This window comes from Sebastes fasciatus, chromosome 2 (genome assembly GCF_043250625.1).
Source record: "Sebastes fasciatus isolate fSebFas1 chromosome 2, fSebFas1.pri, whole genome shotgun sequence".
In the NCBI taxonomy this organism is placed as follows: domain Eukaryota; kingdom Metazoa; phylum Chordata; class Actinopteri; order Perciformes; family Sebastidae; genus Sebastes; species Sebastes fasciatus.
This window is the reverse complement of record NC_133796.1, coordinates 28042638-28060933: the sequence shown is the minus strand read 5'-3', so window position 1 is coordinate 28060933 and position 18296 is coordinate 28042638. Positions and strand designations below refer to the sequence as shown.

General features: G+C 40.2%; 1 protein-coding gene and 1 non-coding gene across 4 annotated transcripts in view; both read left to right on the top strand.

Annotated features, from left to right (window-relative positions):
- Nucleotides 1-14000, top strand: part of dennd2b (DENN domain containing 2B) — a 63893-nt gene extending 49893 nt beyond the window's left edge. For all 3 annotated transcript variants that reach the window (XM_074616932.1, XM_074616921.1, XM_074616941.1), the window contains 6 exons: nucleotides 7248-7425; nucleotides 8923-8964; nucleotides 9671-9782; nucleotides 12147-12386; nucleotides 12612-12698; nucleotides 13499-14000. In XM_074616932.1, coding sequence (XP_074473033.1) covers nucleotides 7248-7425; nucleotides 8923-8964; nucleotides 9671-9782; nucleotides 12147-12386; nucleotides 12612-12698; nucleotides 13499-13533 — 694 coding nt within the window. In that variant the 3' untranslated portion in view covers nucleotides 13534-14000. The remainder of the gene's footprint in view (nucleotides 1-7247; nucleotides 7426-8922; nucleotides 8965-9670; nucleotides 9783-12146; nucleotides 12387-12611; nucleotides 12699-13498) is intronic.
- On the top strand, nucleotides 10583-10654 carry trnae-uuc (transfer RNA glutamic acid (anticodon UUC)). Its single transcript has one exon. It is a non-coding gene; the product is annotated as a tRNA-Glu (tRNA).
- Nucleotides 14001-18296: the final 4296 nt, after the last annotated feature.

Sequence of the window (18296 nt, the reverse complement as noted above, 5' to 3'; positions counted from 1 at the left end):
AAAGTGCATTCATTTATGGTTTCCAGACGATGAATCTTAATGACTTTGGTGATCCCCTGACTTTTCTTCTGCCGCCACCATGAGGTTGACATTTGTGGTTATGAGTTAAATGTCTTGACAACTATTGGATAGATTTTAATGAAAAATGGTACACACATGTTCCCCTGCGATTTCTTAACTTTTCTCTCGCATTATCATCGGGACAGAATTTCAATTTATAACCAAATACCTGGAAAACAAAGACACAGACACTACTTTTTATTTAGTGCTAATTAGCAAATGTTAGCATGCTAACACACTAAACTAAGATGATGAACACAATAAACATTGTACCTGCTAAGCATCAGCATGTTAGCATTGTCACTGTGAGACATCATTCAAATTCAGATGACTCTGAAGCAGAACAACAGTTAAAATGTTTGCAATAAAGGAAAAATGAAGTAAAACTTTAATTAGGGCTGGGCGATAATTCAATATGATAATTTATTGTCTTTCAATGTAATTGTATCATGATGAAATCATATATCGAGATATCATGATACACAAGTACGTTGTCTAAATTGATAATAACAAGCATATGCTCAAATTTCTCAGAAAATCTGATAATTTTTCACTAAAATTCTTAATTATATGAGAAAATACTCTTCATTTGTCAAGTATTTAATCCACACAGGAGTATACAACCATACCATGTGGTTATTTCATATAGACTATTTATTTATTGAATTACCAGCAAACATGCTATATCATGATATATATCGTTATCAAGATATGAAATGACCTTTATCATGATTGAAGAGTTTGGCCATATCGTCCAGCCCTATCCACAATGCTGTTGTTGCAGAAACCTAAAACACCAGCAAAAAACACAATTACAAAGATGAATTTTATAACTTTGAGTCGTAAATATGCAGTCGTGCTTACTATACAGTATATACTGTGTGTGTGTGCATGCATCAATGCAGAGCTGCTGTGTTTTGGTTTCTTTTGAAAACAGTGACGGGGCCTCTCTGCAGCATTAATGACTTCTATGATAAAAGGGCTGCTCCCTCTGGGGCTCCGGTACATAATCCATTCCCCAAATACCTCGCCAGCAGAACATGATGTATGTTTCTTTGCCTTGAGATGTACATCCAATACAAGCAGGAAGTGAGAGGATGTTAGGCAACCTTTTTCTGTGGGGTCTTCTATTGCTCATATCGTTTGCGTGTTACGTTCACTTAACTGTTGTAATATGCACTGAAACCTTTAGTTGTTTTTTTCCAGAGAGGTTGTTGCCTCTGCATGAAAGTCTGCACAGACAATTTCTTTCTTAAGTGATCACTCACCATCCGATGCCTGTAATAACAAGTCGGATGCCTAATCGGATAAATTCATCACCAGCTATGTCACTCTGTAATTGCTTAACTCGATTGACCTGCAGATGCTGGATGAGTTTTGTCAGTGCTGCAGAGTTTTATGTAAACAGCCTCTGTCGGTCCTCAGGCTGGAGATGAGGATGGTTACCTAACTGTATGTGCATGTCTGGATTCAACTCTTGGCATGGCAGTGACATACTTCTACAGTAAAAGTGCATATTACTGCACATTGGATTTAAATGACTTTCCCCGATATGACTCCATTGTTAAGATGATTGAATCCCACCGTCTTCCCTGCATTATTTTAATCATAATTGCCACACTCAAACCCAAAGTATGAAATAATTTTTGATTGCAAAGATATCCTGTTATTGGAGATGTCTCACATGGTCAAATAGACCATAAAGCAGGGTAAGCTTTCGGGCGTGGCTACCTTGTGATTGACAGGTTGCTACCACAGTGTTGTCTGGTCTGGGTGTTGCACGTGTTTTCGCCTTACAACTTTAACCCTTTCACAGTGTGTTTTCAGTTCATGAAAGATAATTGTAACCTTTTTGGTCGCCTAGAGATGTCTTATTCAGCGTTTGGTTCTACTTAGCTCCACCCTCTCGTGTCACTTCTGGTTGCAAAGAACCAACATGGCAACGGCCAAAATGCCGAACTCAAGGCTTCAAAATGGCAGTCCAAAAACCAGTGGGTAACTTCACAGTGACTACGTCCAGTTCTTATATACAGTCTATGCTGAGAGTAAAAGAAAGGCACAGGAGGCTGTTTGGCTTTCTGCATAGACACTCTCTGGTTTCCCCTTAATGTTGTTCATTTTGGTCCCCATCTGTGCCAATACAATGTGAAGTATCCTATGTATGTTGAGTTTGTGGTGTCCTTTTTCAATTTTGGGATAATATAGCAATCTGAAAGTGCGTTGGAGTTCTGTAGAGCACCCACATATGCAGCTGCAGTATTATGATCGATGGGGTCTGCAATCCTCAGACAGGTAGAGTTATTGCCACCGCTGCTGGCATTTTTCTAATCAACCAGTATGGCGGCATACTCATTTCATTTAGTCCCCCGTTATTCTCAAACACTTTCTGTAACTCGCTCTGCAGAACTGGCACGAATCCAAAACCGCTTTTAACAACCTAACCGGTTTCCCATGTGGTATTTAACTCCGAGGTAGGGTGAAATCCACACACTGTAAACATGTGAAATGTTTCTGTTTTTCAAAGAGTCCAGAAAGACTTGGCCATTGCCAGAGCCTGACCAGCTGATTTTTACATCAGTGTCGTTCTTGTGAATGTTTACACCCACGCGTCGACGCTCGCATACACATGTGGACACTCGTATACACAAACACCTGCGCACATTCATCTGCTCTCTAGACAGCACTGATCAAACTCAGACGTTACAGTGGTTTAAATGAGAACACGTATAGAGTTTCCCATCGGGAAGCCATTTCTCATAGTAAAATGACTTCTGCTGTTGCCTTCTGTGGAGCCGGGGAGCCGGTGGCTGGAGATCCTTAAAGACAGGAAGTGAGGGAAAACCATTTGGGGACTAAGGGAGCAGAGAGCATTCTGCTGGCGGATAAAAATACACCCTGTGCAGCTTGTCATAGGAATCCTATAGGTCTATATGGACTCTGCTGCCTCTTTATATGATTTCTAGGTGTTATTTTGAGCTTGGGAAGAGCATTAACATTGAAGAATGGTTTTGCAGAGCTTTGCCGAACAGCTGGTGTCTGACAGCTGTGGTTCAGTCTAGTCCTCTTTGTCCTCTGTCTGTGGAATCAGTCTTAGCCATGCCAGGACTGGTAGACACAGTGTGCAGTGCTTTAGTAGAGCCGTGAAGCATGTGGTGATGCAGGCTTTTGTCTCCCACCCTCTCTCTGTCTCGGACACTGAAATGTTCCCTCCTCCTCTGGGCTTCACAGACTAAGCCTCTGGATCCCATGTTTCCTGGAGTATGTGCCAGTTCAGCCTCGCACACACTAAACCAGGCCTGGCAGACCTACGAGAGATAATATGTCAGGATTAGCTCCCAAACCTCAACAGCTCTGCACAGACGTCACCTCTGAGAAACGGGTTCTTCTCTCTTTTACTGAAAATGGAATCATAAATTTATATGACTTTTATGCGGGTAATCAAGTTGAAATTAATCAAAATCTTTGAATCTTAGTTTATTATTGCTAAGTCTTATTTTCCAACCAATCCACACATATGCTGTTGCTTAAGAAACAGTCAAAGTCAGCTGTGTGTTTCAGAGGTTATTGCACCCTGAAAAGTGGAAAAAAATGCCATACAAGGAAGACAGGGAACTCATTTTGCCGTCCTCTTGTATGTATATGAGGGCACCAAATAACAAGAGAGTCTAAATCTATGCTAGCGGCTCTGTGAGATTGTACCATGCATGTAAAAGACACGGGATACAGCGTTGTAGGCGGGTTCCCGTTCATTCTTATGAGAGTTGCTCAGTGGCGCATGCAGTCAAAATGGCTCGACTGCCGATGATAAAGTACTCGGGATCATCCGACAATCTTCCACATCCATTGTGCCCATAGAGCAGGCGCAGTAGCGTTTCCTTTAACTCCGCCTCCTAGCTCGCGGTCTGGGACATAAACGGAGGAAGGAAGATAACTCTGGGTTCGGCTCTTAATGCAATTTAGAACAATTTGGACCTAACAATTTAAATAAGGGCTATTCAAGTGTTTGTACTGGAAGTTTACCCAAAAAATGCCCAATGGCATCACGTGACGGACACAGAAGTTGTAATTCCACCGTTGGCCACTACGAAAGTTTGCTTCAAAGCCCGACGCACTTCCTTGGGGCTTGGCCTGTATTTGAAACAGCAGTGCTTTGAGCTAAATGCTAACATGAGCATGCTAACATGCTCACAATGACAATGCTGACATGATATTTACCATGTTCACCATCTTAGTTTATCATGGTAGCATGCTAACATTAGCTACACACAAAGTACAGCTAAGGCTGATGGGAATGTCACTAGTTTTGCAGGTAATTGGCCATAAACCAAAGTATTGAACACAATTTTATGCCAATCCATCCAATAGTTTAAAATATTTCAGTCTGGACCAAAGTAGTGGACCGACTGACCTCTTGCATGGCTAAAAACCACCATACAATATAATCCAATCTGATACAACCACAATGCAGCCTCTGTACCTATCTACATATACAATAAAGCATTAACAAATTCAGAAGAGAAAAGGGTTTGTCTAAAATTTCCCTCTGCTGACACTGTCTAATTAAAATCTTTAATTCAGGATGTTTAATTATTTTGACTAATCTATAGAGAGGCGAAGTCTCTTCCCTTCCGGTGTCGCCCATGGGAACTTATTTCGGAGAAAATATGTACAGTAGTCCAAGACGAGAGACAAATCATTTTTTTATCCTGCTTGAATTGTAGTATGAATTACACGTATGAGGTTTGTCAATTTAAAACATAATATTGCAAGTCAAGAAAGTCACAGTTTGTCGTAGTTTAATTTAGTTTTGTGTTCAACCGCTCGGTGAACTACATCTCTCGTCTCGCACAATATACGTCACCAACACTAGCTCGCTAGCTAACTTAGCTATGTTCCACGAACAGATGTAACATTATCTTACCTTTTATTTTTTTAAAGATATTTTTTGGCTTCTTGCCTTTTTTTGATGATAGTGATACTCTTGAAAGGGGACGACATGCAGCAAATGTCCACGGGTCAGATTTGAACCTGGGCCGCTGTGGTTAGGACTCAGCCTTGGTACATGGGGCGCCTACGCTGCCAAGTGAGCTACTGGGGCATCCCAACATTATCATTGTCTTGTGTTTTATCAAGGGACTCCTGGACTTTTGATCACTTGGGAAGCAAAAGAACGAGCAAGACAAGTTGCTCGGGTGACAACTTGGTACGAAACACACAGACATCGTAGCTTCAGAGAAAGAGACGTCACTTACGCAACTTTTGGGTGTATAGTGTATATATATAGTATAGTCTTTCTAATTACGTATTTTCACAGTTTTATACTTCAACAGTTTACAACAAACTGCAACTTTCTTGACTTGCAAAATTATCTATTAAATTGACAACATCGCCGTTGACTATCGTTCATATTTTCTCTGAAATAAGGTCCCATGGTGGTCCACCGGAAGGGGCGGGACTTGACCTTTCTATTATTCTCACTTGTTAGTGGACAAGGAGACCAGAGAACATTTTGTTACAACCCACGTATGGTCTGAGGGTCTGAAGTTTTGGTCTGGATCTAACGGGAATGTCCCTCTCTCTTTCCAGAGTTGAGTGGCAACTTCTCGTAGTGCAGAGTGTTTTCATTGCAAGTTCACCTTCTCCCAAGAGTGTGTGGTTGGGGGGAATGAGTGTAATTGATCCTTTTGGTATCAGTGGTGTGTAGGGCCGCGTGTAGCCTGTGGCAAAGGTTTTTCTGAGATCTGTGCCCCATCACTCCCTGTTGGAACTCGTCAGACCCAGGAGACGGGATCTGTTAGGAATTACAGAGCCCTCCTCAGGCAAATGGAAATCAGACCGGCCAAAGCAAAGCTGCAAGTGCTTCATGGTATGAGTGATCTGGAAAAGGCCTAAAAACGCTGTGGTTATTGTAGCCTTTGGGTTTTCACTGGTGTAATTCTATTTAACCCTGTCAAGAAAACACATTTTAATCTTGGCAATTTGACTCATGGGAAGTTAAGATGAAAAGCCCTGTGGCAAACATGTAGCCTGGATGAATGGAGTGGAAAAGTTTGTGGGAGTTTTGTCATTTATCTCAGCACATTGATTACTGATCTCTGTATGTTCTCTGTACGCTGAAACTCAGTGTGAACGAGGTCACATAAAAGGGAGTAACTTCTGTTTACTTGGATGTTCTGTCTGCTGTTGATGACAGCGACCGCGGAAAACATTCCTCATTAAAAGTGTATATATCTCAAGTGGGGTGCGTGTGCATACCATGTTTGATCCCTGGTCTTGTTCTTGATCCATACTGATTTAGTGCTCCACTGTGTGTGTTTGTGTGTATGATTGGACCCACAGTTTATTTTCACTCCCTTTGTGTACATGGACTGGACAGTATGTAGAGGACAGAGGGGAGGAGGGTCAGCCACTGTCAACAAGCGACGGATCGTGAGAAAGACGGGCTGCTATTTGGGATCTCTCCATTTTATACCACAGCTGTCGGAGTTAAACCAAATTGGTGCTTTCTGGCACTGCGTCAACGAGCCTCCAGCTTAACTATAGCAACATGTCAGAGTCACGCCAGCCCTGCAGACAGAGTACAGTAATGTCACAATAATGCATTTTATTGGGCTCACCCTTCTTCTTTGTGGTTGGCAGTAGATGGCATTAAGAGGGAGAAGTGCATTAAGATTAAGGCATTCATTTATCCAGAAGTTGTTGTAATGTGTCTTTTAGAGAAATCTTTGTCAAAGTGTAAGAACAGCCTTTTGGATCGTGCTGTCCTTCAGATGAGTTACAGGAAGAACAAAGTGTCAAAGCCAGAGCGCATAAACTGTGCTGTTACGTCTCATATAAAAGTAACTGTTTCAAGGAAAAGAGGATCAAGTAGTCTTTTAACCTGGGAAGAGAGTTTAGGGATGGAAATACACTATTTGTGCTCTTATAGTTCAGTTTGAACATTTTGAAGGATTCTTTTTTTTTACAACTGCCAAAGTTCATGACTTCAGTAGGCGGTATTTTTAGGAAAATGTCGTTACCATATAAACCACCACTCCCCTTTCAGTCTGAAAAAAAAAAAGGTTTTGCATTATCTAGTGAAACATCTGCTCTATTTTCAGTTTAAACTGGTGTGGCCGCTGCAGGGTGTTGTTGTCGCTGTGATTGATGATCCGTGTCTTTGTTTTTTTTTTGTCATCCATCATCAGTACCCTGTCCAGCTGCATGCATGCAGTGGTGGCGCTGCTCTACCCCTTCTCCTGGCAACACACCTTCATCCCCGTGCTGCCGGGCTCCATGTTGGATATTGTTTGCTGTCCCACTCCCTTCCTGGTGGGGCTGCTGTCCAGCTCTTTGCCGAAGCTCAAGGATTTGCCTGTGGAAGAGGTGAGTACACCATATCTGCATTATCTCTGACCGTCTGTGCGCTTTCTTTTCCAGACTTTTACATTTCAGACTGACGTCTCCTTCTTCAGATGTCTCCGATTGTTCTCATCTCTCTCTGATTGAAGCCTGTTTCTTGGATAATAGTGGATATTAGTGTCTTGGCTGATAAATTACAACAATACAGATTCAGAGTAACTTCATTATAAATTGGCCGACTGTTGCTGCATCTGTTTGATCTCCTCTGCCTCTAGTCTTATTGTATCAGGGAACCAGCCAGGTGACTTCCAACCAAAGGAGAGGATTCAAAACTGTGGTCACATTTTAAGACCGTACATTTCAGACCAGAGCAACTGAAAGATGCATTCATTGTTTTTTTGGCCACTTGGGGGCAGTGAAATAAGCTGTAAAGACAACATTGACATATTATCACCTTATGGAGTTGACCATGGATGATACATTTCTGTTCATCTGTCCAGTTCAGTCGGTACAGTTGACCCCTCTCGCGTTACAAAAAGCAATTCGAGCCATTGTTTGCATGAAAATATTAATTTAGAAAATACATATAATTCAGTTTAGCCTAAGTTATAAGATGTTATTCTGGTTTTAATACTCTTCTATGACCATAAACTTAATTGTTGTGGACCGATGGATCAGACAATACAAGACATTTTAAAAAGTCAGCAAGGGTTTTGAGAACTTGTACTCTCTTGTAATTTTCCATGATTTGCTAACATTTTACAGACCAAAGGATTAAGCAAGAGAATAATTGTTAGATTAAGCGATGAATGAAATATGGGTTAGTTGCAGCCCTAATAAAGCAGATTCTCTGTGAAAGAATCAGCTGTATTCTTGTTCATCAATCTACTTGTTTACCTGAAAAGATCTGGATTGAAAGTCAAGCCGTGACTTTTTTCAGAAACCTAAGAAGAAAAAACCCTCTATACATTATCTCTATACTGTTTATGTATGTGTAAGCACTCACACAGATACATCAGATACAGAGCCAGAGCCAGTGTCAGTGTCAGTGCAGCACCAGCCAAAGATCTCTGGCCTCCTTCTCTTTCTAGTTTTGGATCACAATAAATATTTTGGTAGAAGAAGCCCTGAAGCTCTTAATGAGTTACACAGGGAGTAGGTTTGCTGCTGAAAATTGTTGAAGGTTTGTTTTATGTCAGCATTGGCTACATCTACGCATACCTCTCAGGCGTCAGTCACAGTTAACACCGACCTGTTAACAACATCTACTGTCTGTTTACGTCACTCTTCCTGCTGCTGATTGACTCATGAACATACTTCTAAAAAAAAAAAAACTTCTTTCAGAAAGATTTTTTTGTGCTGTAGCTTTTTTGAAGGTGATGGTTATTTATTATTTATTTATTTTACAGATTGTGTTTTGCGTAGAGCCAATGTGGAATAAGCAATTCTGCTTGTAGGAGATAAAGGAAAGCTTTTTAATTCGTTCTGAAGAATGATGTACTCTTCTTTTCCTTTTCTCAGGCTTTAATGGTCGACCTGGGAACTGACCGATTCATCAGACAGGTTAGTCTATGAAAAGAAAAAACTGACTTTATAACTTGCTGAACAGGGGCCACTGTGGTCACAACTGGCAATCACAACATAATGCCAATTTCTCTAAATTTCCCAAGTTTTTTAAAGTCATTTCACAATGTCCTCAGTTTGAGGCCTGCTTGGGACCTTTCATGCATTTCCTCCCCCTATCTAATAAGGGCAAAAAATGCAGAAAAAACAACAACACATAAATGCGATTGCAATGGGACCGCAAGCAGAAAAAAAAAATGTTTCCTGGTGAAATATGTGTGTGTGTGTGTGTGTGTGTGTGTGTGTGTGTGTGTTTAATTCTTATTTTATTTTTGTGATAAAACAATTGAAATGTTAATATGTGTCATGCTATAATGTTGTGTAACAATAGCAAAATGTCAGCAAACTGTCTCAGTAATGTAAGTTAAGCAGCAACAAAGTGTCTAATGTTTTTAACTAAAGCTAGCAAACATTATCTATCATAAGTTACTGGTCATACCAGACCATGTAAGGCTGAAGCAGCAAAACCCCTGAATGTATTGAGCCGAGTAAGTGTGTTTTTTCTTCTTTCAAACGTTAACATGGTCTTGCTTTAAGCAGGGCTGTAAAACATGCGGTTCTCTGTTGTAAGTCTGAGCCTTTGAAGCGTTTTCTCCAAACATCGTTGTTTATCGCTGGTGACTGCAGTGTTTTCGGTTGTTTATAGATGGACGACGAGGCCTCGCTGTTGCCGCGGAAACTTCAGGCAGCTCTTGAGCAAGCGCTGGAGCAGAGGAATGACATCATCAGTCAGGACTCTGACAGCGAGTCAGACGAAGGTGAATAAGTGACTAATCATCACTTCCTACCAAGACTAGGGTTTCCCTTGTTAATTAGAGCCATAGTTTCTGTAGCAGAACATGTTCAGTCCAAGTCTCTTTGAAACTCTGACGTCTTCTCTACAGACTTCTCATTACAGTGAGTCACAAAGGCTCACCTTAGAGGTGAGGTGATGTGATGTTTGTGATGATGAGAGGTGCATGTTGAGTTTACTGGTGACACATTTTGGTGACAAAACAACACTGAAATGTCCACGAGTAGTACAATTGTGAAAAGAAAAAGAAAAAAACAGTAACAGTCAAACACACTACTACACTACAAGTTTATTTTCTTTTCAAAATAAGATGGGTATAGTTGTGTTTTAGATCTTTAGGTTAAAGAGGACCTATGGTGCTTATTTTCAGGTGCATACTTGTATTTTGGGTTTCTACTAGAAAGTGTTTATATGCTTTAATGTTCAAAGAACGCTTTATTTTTCTCATACTGTCTGTCCCGCAGCACCTTTTTTATCAGCTTTGTTTGAGGGCGTGCCAAACTAGCCGCTAGGCAGGTATTATGCAAATGTATTACTTGGTGACATCATCCCCCTTAAGGAAGAAAAGGCAGGACTTCAAGCAAGACGTTTCAGGCAGTTCATGAGTAGTGTTTCTGTGGGAGAGACTAACTCCCTTTAGCCTGGACTTTGAGCTTTGTAACTTTGCAGACCTTTTACATGCACAACAAACTGTATAACACATGAAAGGAGAGGGAAAGGCTCAAAACCAAAGTAACTCTTCTTCCATTGCTGGCACTATGTATCTCCCATATGGTCTAGCGGTTAGGATTCCTGGTTTTCACCCAGGCGGCCCGGGTTCAACTCCCGGTATGGGAATCAGGGTTTTGTGAGGGTTTAACCCCTGGAGATCAATATTAGGTTTATTACCTCCGCCAAGGCCAAGGGCCGTTGTTTGTCTGTCTGTTAACAGGATTACTCCAAAAGTTCGCGATGGATTTGAATATACGTTTTTGGAGGGGTGGACTGTAGCACAATGAACAATCCATTTGATTTTGGTGGCGATCCTGATCCTGATTCAGGAATTTTTTTATGGATTCCGATCAGCCTGAGCATTAAGACCACAAGGTATAACACATGCGCATTGTAACTGATGACGCGTTGATGAAGCGTGACCCCGCCTTCTTCCTTCTGAGAGCAGAGAGATACGTGTGTGGATGTGTGGCGAGACTTCAAGGTGCGGAAGCTGCTGGCCATCCGCGGTGAGAAAGAAAAGAGCGGTAGATGACGGGATGAGAGACAACGTAGTGTAACGTTATACAGACATAACAAGGCTGCTGAGGCATCCGCCGATACGTTACACGGAAACACACAGTGTTAATAATAAGCCGACCACCTCACGGTACCGCCAGCTGTGATCTGTTTTTAAAGTCAGGCACCTTGGCGGTGGTCTGCGCTCTCCGAGTGCCATTCTAGTTTGTGAAACAACAGTTACAAAGTGCTTCACAGAGCAAATAATAAGAAAAGAATATGGGCATTCAAGAGACAATAATAAAGAAAACCTGATCTTACTCTTTCAAAGACATGCGCACTGTTCCATATCACTGCATTAATCAGGAAGAGAGCCGACATGGGACTGAATGTCCGACTCTGCTTTCCACATTCTTCTCCAAAATAAAACCCACAGCTAACACTGTGTAACGCTGTATCTGTGTTACATCTGCCGCATGTCAATCACAACATTTTCTTGCTAATGTGCAAACCAAAGCTTATGCAACGTAAAGTCTGTTAGATTAAATATATGTTTAAGCTTGACTCTAGTACCTTGTAATATTTAGACAGTGTGCCAGGCCTACGAGCTGGCCATGACTCCTAACCTCTACTGTACAAAACTGATATGAGAGGAAACTAACAAACCTTAGCAATAATGGAAAACAGCAAGGGAAGGCAGAAAATGAAAAAAAAAAAAAACAATCAAGTTGAAATTGTTCTTTAATGACTCTTTAATGATTTTTTTTTCTAGCCATGAAGGTCAGTGCCTCTGTAACCTGTTATTCTAGCTCAATACTTTTGACAGACTTTGACAACACCAACGTGAGAGGAATAGAAGAAATAAAGAGGCAAACCACATTATTGTTATTTCTTTGTGGTTAATTAGATTCAGGTTGATTTGACATCAGCAAGCATGATGGGAAATGTCCCAGAATCTCCACACAGTTAACAATAGCTGTGAGCTAAACCATTTACTCTGCTTTAATCTCATCTGACTATTTCTTGGAAAATATCAACATGCCATACGTGACATGTCTGATTTATTTCTATCTTATGGATAACTGAACTGTGATTAATCTCCTTTCTTTTATGTCTACAGAGTATAACTCCTTGAACAGCCTGGTGTCAGAGGCCTTCATCCGTTTCTTCCTGGAGACCATCGGCCATTACTCCCTGTTTATCACTCAAAACGAACGCGGAGAGCGCATTTTCCAAAGAGAGCCCTTCCGCAAGTCTGTGGCGTCTAAAAGCATCCGCCGTTTCCTGGGCGTCTTCATGGAGTCTCAGATGTTTGCAGGCTTCATTCAGGATCGGGAGCTGAGGAAGACCCGGGCTAAAGGTAGACTGTCAGTTGTTTCCATGACTGTACACTGTTCCACCCCTCTACTAACTATAATACTAAGTGTGCAGGAGAGGGCACTGCAGTAATACTGATCCCTAGTGGCTGAAAGTTATCATCAGCATGTTTTCTCACCACACCACTGAGCTCCTTGGCAGACATAAGGAACTGGAACCTCCTGGAGTACTAAGATGTTTCTTCTTTTTTTTATTGTCCCGTTGACAGGTCTGTTTGAACAGAGGGTGGATCAGTATCTGGAGGAGCTGCCAGACACGGAGCAAAGTGGAGTCAACAAGTTTCTGAAAGGCCTTGGTGAGTCCTGCAGCAAACACACATTTAACGTTGTACACTTTTGTTCTTGAAGCCAAACAAAACTTGACACTACAAAAACAAACAAAACAAGAATCTATGTGTAACAGATAACCAGGGGGGTTACAATACAACTGGTGCTATTTTACCTGAAATGTGCTCTATATAGGTTAATGAACTCAATTCATCCTTTCCAACATTTATCAAATATTTCTGTCTTGATTCTCAAAGCAAATGTTAATTTTTCCATTTAAAAAAAATTTAAAGTCTGTCCAAAACCAGTCTGCTAATGTGGGTGGTCCTTGACTTTTTACTGGCGATCAGCTTTATTTTAAACATGTACACTTTAGAAACGCCAAGAACTTGTTGTGGTATCATAACCACGTACAAGACCTAAAAACAAAAGTAAATTTAATTTTTAAATCTTTTTCCATGCTTTTTTTCAAGCAGTTTTAAAATCAGGCTAAAATGTTGTCAATAATTTGACACAAAAATGGTCCTTCAGAGTCCGACATCAGAACTGCGCCCATAGCAACGGTCTGTTATACATAGCAACGGTCTGTTATACATAGCAACGGTCTGTTGTAAGGAAATGAAACAGACCGTAGGACGCTGTGACTGACCAATCAGAATTGAGTATTCAACAAAGCCGTGGAATAAATTGGGATGAGAATGTGTTGAAACTTCACGTAATCTCAGCCTGGTTTGATCCCCAAATACTGTTTAATAACCTGAATTAATTTTAACCTCTCAGATGTTGATGCATTTACACAATTTAATGGATTTGTTTTAACTGTTTTCAGGAAGTAAAATGAAGTTTCTCCACAAAAAGAACTGAGGGGGAAATCATCGTCCTGTTTTCAGTCATTCAACAAACTGAAGACCTGATATCTCAAGTCTCTGCATTATGATGATTCTCACCTTTTTAAAAAATGTTTTTTATGTAAACATGTACATATTATTTCACTGTAAGCTGGCTGTGATACTCTTCAGTGTATGTTTATAGTACCTTATGATGAGATAGCGATAGCAGGACGGTACACAGCGAGTGTGCCGTAGAGTAACCACTGATGTCCAGGTGTGCTTGTGAAGAGCGTTATCAGAGTGTGTGAGTGTGTGACTTGACATGGGCATAGATGTACAGTTCATATGTTTTCATTTTGCATTAATTCACCACAGTGTTGTCCTCTGTTTAAGGAGTGTAAAACCTATTCGACAACTGTACAGGCATCAAGACAATGAAGAAAATGATTGTAACTCTTCATAGAGTCTTTTGCAATCTTTTATTAAAAAATGTAGTGAAAATGATTGTGTGCAGTATTAACTTTACTAATAATATACATGTTAAATATTTGTTTCATAATCATCATACATTTTTTCTTATTTTTCTTACACAAAAAGAAAAACCTTTTCCTCTCCAAAAAGGCCAATTATCAATAACAATAATACAGATGTTCTCCTCAGCCTTTATTACTCACAAAACAAACAGAAATCTGTAATTCACAGTTTGCCAGATGATATAAAAATCACCTCTTTTTACATCCGACATCCTCAATGACAGCTTCCCCCAAAGCCGTGCATTAGGAGGAACTGGTAAGATCCCACAAGGCACCGTTAGTCTGGCACCAGCTACCACATGCTGCCGGTAACCTTATTACGTCTCTGCACATCACTCTGGCGCCTGTCACTGCCACGCTGTTAATAGCTCTCCTAACTGAGAGGCTCGCTGCTGATTCCAGCCGCCATGTTACTTTTCCTCTGCTTGTGTCCTTTACAGCAATTAAGGGCGACGTTTGATGTGAAAAAACTGCGTTCTCTGTTTAGGATTAAGCTGAACACCAACTGTACTTTTCAGGCTAGCAGTACTTTATTTTCATTCTGGGTAATTTCAGCTCTTCTACATTTCTTAAGGAGATTTTTTTATTTTTAGCCCACAAAATGTATCTGATGTCAGTTGCTTTATATAGTATATTAAGAATTTACATACAAAAGATATAAGCATTGCGACACAGCAGTACAGTGCATTTTGTTGAGATGCTGGATCTCATGCTACATTAAATGACCAGTGTGTAACCGTTAGTTTGTTTTGGTGAGGAAAAACTGTCATGGCCATTTTCAAAGGGGTCCCTTGACCTCTGACTCAAGATATGTGAATGAAAATGGGTTCTATGGGTACCCACGAGTCTCCCCTTTACAGACATGCCCACTTTATGATAATCACATGCAGTTTGGGGCACTGACAGCTGTTGTTGCCTGTTGGGCTTGAGTTTGCCATGTTATGATTTGAGCATATAGTTTTTATGCTAAATGCAGTACCTGTGAGGGTTTCTGGACAATATTTCACATTGTTTTGTGTTGTTAATTGATTTCCAATAACAAATATATGCATACATTTGCATAAAGCAAACATATTTGCCCACTCCCATGTTGATAAGAGTATTAAATACTCGGCAAATCTCCCTTTAAAGGTACATTTTGAACAGATAAAAAATGTGCGATTAACTGTGGACAATCATGCGATTAATCGTGATTAACTATTTTAATCGATTGACAGCCCTAAATATAATATTAATAGGGACCATTCTGCTGCATGAATACTTTTACATTTGATGATTTAAGCACTAATAATAATACTTTTGCATTATTACTTAGGTCAAATTTCTAATGCATGACTTTTACCTAGTGGTGGAGGAAGTACTACCATGTTCTAAAAACACTACATATTACAAGTAAAAGACCTGAATCCATGTTACATGAGTAAAAAAGTGGTATTATGAGCAAAATGTAATTAAAGTATCAAAAGTGCTCCTGCAGAATGGCTCCTTTTGATAGTGTTACATTGTTATAGAATGGTATACTATTCAGTTTTTATCACTAACAAATAGCATAGGATGGAAATACTCAAGTAATGTACAAGTATGTCAAAATTGTACTTAAATGTGTTACATTCCACTGCTGCTTAAAATGGATCATAGATTGATAGATAGATAGATAGATAGATAGATAGATAGATAGATAGTAACTTTATTGATCCTGAGGTAAAAAGGCAGTAAAAAAGTTAGTAGTGCAAAGTACAAAAAAATATACCAGATATAAAAATACAAGGAGATGAAGAAAACTGTTAAAACTGAATATAGTGCAGGGTAACAGCTGTGATACAGGACTATTAAATAAGTGAATATAGTGCAGAAGAGACTGTTAAAAATGAATATAGTGCATGTTCATATTATGGTATTTTTACTTAGATAATATGTGAATATGATCTGCAGCAGTGGTGATGTTACCATGGTGCCATTTCTTTTGAACTTTCCAAAAAAATCCTCCTCTCTTCTCACCAAGTGTCACACTACAGCTTTGAGAAACGTCAGAAGTATTGCATGAGAACGAATGTTAAAATCTCACGATTAACTACGAGACTTGGAAATCTCTAAAATATTTTGGCCGGTCTAAAGAGCGACATCCGACAGGGGGGGAGCGACACTCAGGAGATGAACGAGGGTCAAGGTAAAAACACACCACACACACACACACACACACACACACGCACGCTGCAGCACACCTGACATGATTGACAGAAGTTGTTGTGCGGACAGCCTCGTGTCCATCCATCCTCACACACGCGCTCATGTTTACCTGACAGGATGCTTCTGCACGAGCTGCGCACTTCACGAGCGGATCTAATTTGTGCACAGACTACAGTTTTCTTTATGCTCTTGTTTGTTTACACCTTAACTATCCGTGTGTGTGTGCAGACTTAGTGTTGTCGGGCTGTCCTCTTTGTTTTGTTGTGGATTGCACCACGCTGCCATGATAGGGGCGGAATCTCATGCGCACTTTCTAAACCATAATATGAGGCTGGAGGTGCTGCTGCTGCTGATGATGCAGAGGCAGGAGGAAGAGGAAGAGGAAGATGAGGATGCGGGGGCAGACTCTCTCTCATACTGCAGTTTGACTGACAACAAGCTGCTTGTTATTAGACGCGTTAATAAAGTGCTGTCAGACTGACACGTTCACAGGAACAGATGGAGCAGGCAGTCAAACGTGGAACATGCCAACATAAGGAAAATCCCTAAAATTCCCACAGCTTTATTCAGTGAGTAATAACATCACTAAACTATATAGGGCTCTAATCACACTTAATGGTAGTTTTCATCACCTCAATGTATTGTTTTACAGTGATAATTCAGACACCATAATCACATTTGTAAAAATGGCAGGTTGTGTTTTATGTTTATTGTGAAGTTAAAAGCTCCTGTTTAATTTCACTACAAAGGAAATAAAGTATATAATGTGTTAGGCATCGTGGGGGCAAATCCGATTGAATTTTTTTTTTATTTAAAAAAATTTGATTATTTAAAATTTAATTTGAATTACAATTTTAAATTTGAGTTTTTCCTTTTCTAAATTAAGGGTCTTTGGTGGTGGTACCAATTTGTGATTTTATGCTGGATAAAACTGACTTAACTTGACTAAGACATGCTGATAAATTATGTCTGCACCAGGGCCATGAAAATGATTTTTAGAAATACCGGTATTTGTTAAATTCCTCCCAGCGCAAGATGAAATGCTTGAGCCTCTAAAAAAGCCTGTAAATGTTTTCCCCTCATTTTATTCGTTACTTTAACTGTATATATTCTGTAAATTCTGTCTCCATCTGAATGCTGTTTCAAAACCTTAATTCGATTTCATTTTTGCCAACACTGTCAAATTTAAAAATATTTAGTGTAAAAAAACATGAGAATCAGCCTTCAAATCCAATCATAACTGAAAGAATGTAATAATTCCTCTTGGCGTCATTAAACCCCCCAAGCCCCCCAATTCTCAGAAACAATAGAAGTGCTATCAACACAACCCAACTCGTTACATACTGCTGCTTTGGCGCGTCACTTTAGGTTCAGGCATCAAAACAACTTAGTTAGGTTTAGGAAAAAACTACGTGGTTGGGCTTAATCCACCACGTTTGTACAGTGAAAATGAAATTGAATGTTGTGATTGTAAAGTGAAACAAACAGCGGTCTTGTTGTCTTGTGTTTGTTGGACCCATCCACCTTCCCTTCCCGCCCGCCCTGTGTGCCTGTTTTCGCTCTTTAAACTACGTCACCACAGTCCCAGCGCACTTTCTCTGAGCGTTTCATATTGCCGCAGATGGGTTTACATTGGGGTTAATGGAACGCCCGGTGCGTCTCATACCGGCGCTAAAGTGTGCCTTGTGCTGTGACAAAGCGTCAGTATTTGACGCCCTGAGAAGGAGCTGGTGCCGTACAGTAGCTACAGCCTGGGGCTGCACCATTTTGTGCACAGATAAGATTTTAAATAAACGGAGGTTTTATTGCACAATTTGTCGTTTTTTTTAATTTTAGATAAACTTGAGCTGAACATTAGATCTTTAGCATATACTACTGTCATATACTACTAATGCAATGGTTAACTTAAAGCTGCATTAATCAGTATAATCAATGCCATTATTATATTAATATTGACATAAATGACTACAGGTAATTTGAAAGCATTCGCCCACTCTGCCCGTGCACTCATCGCGCGTCACCAGAGTCTTCCATAAGCTGTTAGCTTGACAGCTGTGAGTACTAATAATAGCCGTGT